A 5,836-nucleotide genomic window follows, 5' to 3' on the forward strand; every position below is an offset into this window, starting at 1 on the left:
GTGGGGTGGGGGGGTGGGGGGGTGGTGGGGTGGTGTTGCTGCTCAGTGCTTGCGGCTCAGCAGAGTGGCCGGAGAGCGTCTGCTTACAGGGCGAGCGACCCAGCGGCTGGCTGTAGGGTAGAGGAGGACATGTGTGTTCTGAGCGTGTTCTGAGCATGGCAAGTAGCCAGCTGTAGCTTCTGCCCCACCTCAGTAGTGGCACGCGAAGCCGGCCTTGGGTACGCTGGGGTCCTCTCGCAGGTTGTGTTGCTGACACCCTGGGGGCTTCGCCCAGCTCCCCTTGGAAGGGGCAGCAGCTGCACTGAGGGCCTGTTGGGACTTCGGAAGCTTGCTCGCTCGCCGGGGGTTATGGGTGCAGGCTCCTGCAGTGCCCATTCGCCTGGATGCGGTTGCGGGCCCGCAGGGCTTCACGTGAGATGTCGAGCCACCGCATAAGGAGTGTGGGGGTAGAGTGGTCCCTGACCCAGGCAGCGAGGCCTTTGCCTCAAGAAGGTGGAGGCACTGGCTGATGGCTCACTGGTGTGCGTGTCTCCGAAGAGCACATTCCCACATCTTGGGCCGAGTTTTCGGGTGCCGTACCAGCACCGGCAACCTGTGTGGCGGCGGTCTGTGGGCACTGTGGGCTCTAGGGGTCACTTGCTGTGCAGCAGGAGCAGATTGCCCGCCCCATGCGTGCAGGAGAGCGGAGGTACCCGGGTGTGTCACTGCGTCTGGGTTTACCCCGGGAGGACAGGGATGGGGTGGTCCGGTCAGACTGGAGCCAAGAGTGCCCTGCGAGGGCAGGAGCCGCTGACTCGGCCCTGGGCGGATTCGATGGTGGCCACTGCTGAGACTCTTTAGAAGCTGGATCTGGGCCTCCCTGGGGCAGACACTGTGTCCCCCAGACCAGTGCTGGGTTTCCCTCTTGGGTCCTGGCGTGCTGGTGGCCCTGTGTTTTGGCATGTGTGGAGCACACGTTTGTGGAGGGAGTGGTCTCTCCTGCCCTAAGTGGTGGCCATGTCATAGGATCTTCAGGCGGCCAGCGGGGTGCTGCAGGAGCCTCTGTGCCTGCACGCTCAGGGATGTGCTCCTGGACAGAGGTGAGGGGGTGGTGAAAGGGATTGGGGTACCGGACAGGGAGCCTCTGAGTATGTTCCTTGTGGTCACAGCCTCAATGCCAAGTGGCCTCCAGTTCTCTGCATGGACTTCCTGGGGGACAGCAGAGGCAGAGTCCTGTGCTCCTACTTGGCTGGGCTCCTTGCCCTGGAGGGATTGTGACCTGCCGACCCAGCCTGCAAGGATTCCTGGGGTGGGACTGGGATTCAGCAGGGATGCTCAAGGGCTGCTCCACTGGTGCCCCTGCTATCCTCGCCCTTCCCTCCTGGTCCTGGGAAGACACCCTGAGGCCTGGCAGGGGTGTCTTGTTGGAACGTTGTTGAAATACGATGGCAGTTTGGGGAACGTGTCGGGGAGTGTTGAGTCCTTCAGTTACCTCTGCCGCAGTGGACGGTTATGGCTTTCTTAAGTCTTTCCACCTGCACGGGATGAACTCTTTTCTGACTTTGTTTCAGGTAATCATTACCAAATGAGGAGAAAAGGGCGATGCCATCGAGGCTCTGCAGCGAGGCACTCTTCCTCCCCGTGCAGTATTAAACGCTCCCCTGCGCGAGAAACGCTGACGTACGCCCAGGCTCAGAGGATGGTCGAGATAGAGATTGAGGGGCGCTTACATAGGATCAGTATCTTTGACCCCTTGGAGATCATATTAGAAGATGACCTCACCGCTCAAGAAATGAGCGAATGCAACAGCAATAAGGAAAATAGCGAGAGGCCACCCGTTTGCTTAAGAACTAAACGGCACAAAAACAACAGAGTCAAAAAGAAAAATGAAGCTCTCCCCAGCGCCCACGGCACACCGGCCTCCGCCAGTGCCCTTCCTGAGCCCAAGGTGCGGGTCGTGGAGTACAGCCCCCCGTCTGCCCCCAGGAGGCCCCCCGTGTACTACAAGTTCATCGAGAAGTCGGCAGAGGAGCTGGACAAGGAGGTGGAGTATGACATGGACGAGGAGGACTACGCCTGGCTGGAGATCGTCAACGAGAAGCGCAAGGGCGACTGTGTCCCCGCTGTGTCGCAGAGCACGTTTGAGTTCCTCATGGACCGCTTCGAGAAGGAGTCGCACTGCGAGAACCAGAAGCAGGGCGAGCAGCAGTCCCTGATTGACGAGGACGCCGTGTGCTGCGTCTGCATGGACGGGGAGTGCCAGAACAGCAACGCCATCCTCTTCTGCGACCTGTGCAACCTGGCCGTGCACCAGGAGTGCTACGGCGTGCCCTATATCCCCGAGGGCCAGTGGCTCTGCCGGCACTGCCTGCAGTCCCGCGCTCGGCCTGCCGACTGCGTGCTGTGCCCCAACAAGGGCGGGGCCTTCAAGAAGACGGACGACGACCGCTGGGGCCATGTGGTGTGCGCCCTGTGGATCCCAGAGGTTGGCTTCGCCAACACGGTGTTCATCGAACCCATCGACGGTGTGAGGAACATCCCGCCCGCCCGCTGGAAACTCACCTGCTACCTCTGCAAGCAGAAGGGCGTGGGCGCCTGCATCCAGTGCCACAAGGCGAACTGCTACACAGCATTCCATGTGACCTGTGCCCAGAAAGCCGGCCTCTACATGAAGATGGAGCCCGTGAAGGAGCTGACTGGTGGGGGCACCACCTTCTCTGTCAGAAAGACCGCCTACTGTGACGTCCACACGCCTCCAGGCTGCACACGGAGGCCTCTCAACATTTACGGGGATGTCGAGATGAAAAACGGTGTCTGTCGGAAAGAGAGCTCAGCCAAAACGGTCAGGTGCACATCCAAGGTCAGAAAGAAAGCTGCGAAGAAGGCCAAGAAAACGCCGGCCGAGCCCTGCGCGGCCCTGCCCACTGTGTGCGCGCCTTACATCCCCCCTCAGAGGTAAGCCGTCTCTGTGCTGGGCTGAGAGCATGCCCGGAGCCGGGCAGGGGGGTGGCTGTGCCAGACTACCGCCTCATGCCATTTGCACAGCCTCCTGGTGGCCCGTGTGGTGCTGCCTGCCGCCACGTTTCAGAGTTGGCAGACTCGGATGACTTAAGGTTTTCTTAATGCTTACGTCGGCCAGGTCGGGTCAGCCAGGTCCCATTCTGGTAACCATGGCCACATGGCTTCATCTAACCAGGGCTCTGGTCCTTATGGAGTTCCGGGTTTTAATACCTTTTTTCTTTTTCTAATTATTTAATTTTACTCCTTATTATCATTATTATTTAATTGACGAGAGAGGGAGAGAGAGAGAGAGAGAGAGAGAGAGAGAGGGAGAGAAAGCCACCAAGTCCAGGACTTGAACCTTGTTTGGCCATGTGGGAGTCCAGCACCTTAACCACCATGCCACCTGCCAGCCCCACTACCTTTTTTCCTTAGTTTGCCATAGGGTGTGTGTGATTGCCAGAGAGAGAGAGACAGAGAGAGAGAGAGAAGCACGGGGGGGAGGGGGATAGCCATGCACTGTCCCTTCCCCGTTTGCCTGTTGGGATTCTGGGCATGTCTGCAATGTGCCCTTGTGATTTTTCAGACTGCAGGGTCGCTCATTGGGAATTCAGCACTTAATCACATTACCTGTCGGCCCCGGTTTTACCGGCTTTAGCAATAAAACACTGTTCTTTTTCCATGGCCCCCCAAACTTTGGAACCTGGTGGGATTTAAAAAGAATGTTGGAGGGACCAGCAGATGGCGTAATGGTTATGTCACTGGACTCACGTAGTCGACCATGGTTCGAGTCCCAGACCTGGTGGCTTAAAACTCACATCGGGCACATGGGCGTGCATGCCCAAAATCCCGAGAGGAGAAGGGATTGTGGCGTGGCCATCTCTTGTGGGGGATGATTTCTCTCTCTGTGTCTGTCTCTCGGGCGAGTGCATGCGCCCTGTAGCAGAAATCTGGCTAGAAAAGCCCCAGTGTGTTGTTAGGGTGAGGCTGTGTGACCCAGTGAGCAGACACCACACAGAGGAGAGGTGAGCACCTCGGAACCACGTGGGCTGGGGACAGGTGTCCTCCTTTCTCTTCTTGCTCCCCTTCCTCTGAGGGTCTCTTCAGTAGGGTGCCATGGCCTGGTCTGCGGAAGAGGCCTCTGACCAGCGTAGGCATTGGGGTGCTTGCTGAAGGCCCGGCTCTTGGTGTGACCCAGGGTCTGTCCCCGTCCTCGTGTCCTCCTTGGCTTCGCCCTCTTACCACGACTCGCTCTTTCTGTTCTGTAATCTTTAGAAATACCCTTCGCTTTGTTAGGGATGTGAGGTGAGTAACTTGACGGCTCTTCACCCGCAGCTCCTCCTGTACCCACGGGAACACCTCCTCGAGCTTTGAGGAGGTGACGCTGCACCTGTAGTGTAAGAGTTTGGTCGCGTAAGTGAAGTCTGGGTAGTGAGGTGAGCATGAACACCATGCCTGCTCCGTGCCGTCCACTGGACTCGGACAAGCTGGTCCCACCCAGGCCTACCCACGAGTGGAAGGTCCAGTGCAGCTGGGTACTCTGCAAGCACACGTGAGGGCGGTCCCCGAGCCTTATCACAGGCTGTGCCACAGCCAAGGCATGTTGTGTTGCTGCGAGTACACGCTGATGCTGACACGGTGACTGTCTTGTGATTCAGGGTGTTTCCCCTGTTAATAAAATTGTCTTTACTTTGCAAATTGGGTGACAATGTGATTTGCTTCTGTCACTAAGGAGAAAAACTGACCTTTGGCGTGTGGACCACCAGTCTTTCGGCCCCTCGTCTGCAGGGCTCTGCCGAGGCGCCCAGGAGACGTTTAGAGTGTGCATAGGCTAGACCCTGTACCGGTTGTGTTTCTTTCGTCCACACTTACCTAGATCAAAGCCTGTCTGTAAATTACACAGAGCGGGGAGTAACAGGTGGTAAGATAGGTCGACTCTAACAATGTACAGTGAACACTGTGTGAGCGTGGTTTCTCATCTTTACTGTAGATCTTAGCAACCTTGGTGTACAGTTTGTTTTCATTAAGAATGTTCACCTTTTTTTTTTTTTAAAGATGTTTTTGCTATTAGGCGTGTGCGCTTGCCAGAAAGAGAGAGAGAGAGACAGTGAGAAATCACCCTCCAGTGGGGATGGCCATGCTGCAATCCCTTCTCCTCCATTCCCCGCTTGGGATCTTGGGCACGCATGCACATGTGCCCGGTGTCAGTTTAAGTCACTGGGTCACTGGGTCTGGGACTCGAACTGCGGTCGGCTACATGGGGGTCCAGCGACATAGCCATTACGCTAACTGCTGATCCCAGAATGTTCACCTTTTTTTTTTTTTCTTTTTTTTTTTTTTTTTTTTGAGTTTTTTTTTTTTTTTTGTTTTTTGAGTTTGTTCTTTTTTTGCTGTAGGGTATGTGTGCTCACCAGAGAGATAGAAAGTGAGAAATATCCCCCGGGGGAATGGTCACTCCAGAAACCATTCTCCTCTAGGGATTTTGGGCACATGTGTATACTTGCTTGGCATGAGTTTTAAACCACCAGGTCTGGGACTTGAACTGCAGTTGGCTCCGTGGGAGTCCAGCAATAAAATCATTACGCCATCGCGGGTCCCAGAACGTTCACCTTTGCTCTTGGGGTGCACTCACTCTTCAGCCTCTCTGTGGCATGCTCACGTTTCAGCATTGTCCCTCTTGTGCTTTGGGGCCATTAAGTAGAGTGATTTTGCACTTTCTATCTCTTTGGCTCTGTCTTTCTGGTGAGCGCATGCGCCCTGTAGCAAAAACCTCTCAAAAAAAAAGAGAGGAGGAGTAGGGATCGTGGCATGGCAATCCCCGGGCGGGGGGTGATTACTCCCTTCCCTCCCCTGTTCC

The 5,836-nt window shown here is 56.2% G+C and overlaps 1 protein-coding gene across 4 annotated transcripts in view; it reads left to right on the forward strand.

Annotated features, from left to right (window-relative positions):
• Window positions 1-5,836, forward strand: part of BRD1 (bromodomain containing 1) — a 50,386-nt gene that overhangs the window by 1,296 nt on the left and 43,254 nt on the right. For all 4 annotated transcript variants that reach the window (XR_001371056.2, XR_335843.3, XM_014591251.2 and 1 more), the window contains exon 2: window positions 1,551-2,934. Coding sequence is in view for 2 of the 4 variants with exons in the window: in XM_014591251.2 (XP_014446737.2) it covers window positions 1,551-2,934 (1,384 nt within the window). In the remaining 2 variants the exon portion in view is untranslated. The remainder of the gene's footprint in view (window positions 1-1,550; window positions 2,935-5,836) is intronic.

The sequence above is a fragment of the Tupaia chinensis genome, unplaced genomic scaffold, assembly GCF_000334495.1.
Source record: "Tupaia chinensis unplaced genomic scaffold, TupChi_1.0 Scaffold000548_1, whole genome shotgun sequence".
In the NCBI taxonomy this organism is placed as follows: Eukaryota; Metazoa; Chordata; class Mammalia; order Scandentia; family Tupaiidae; genus Tupaia; species Tupaia belangeri.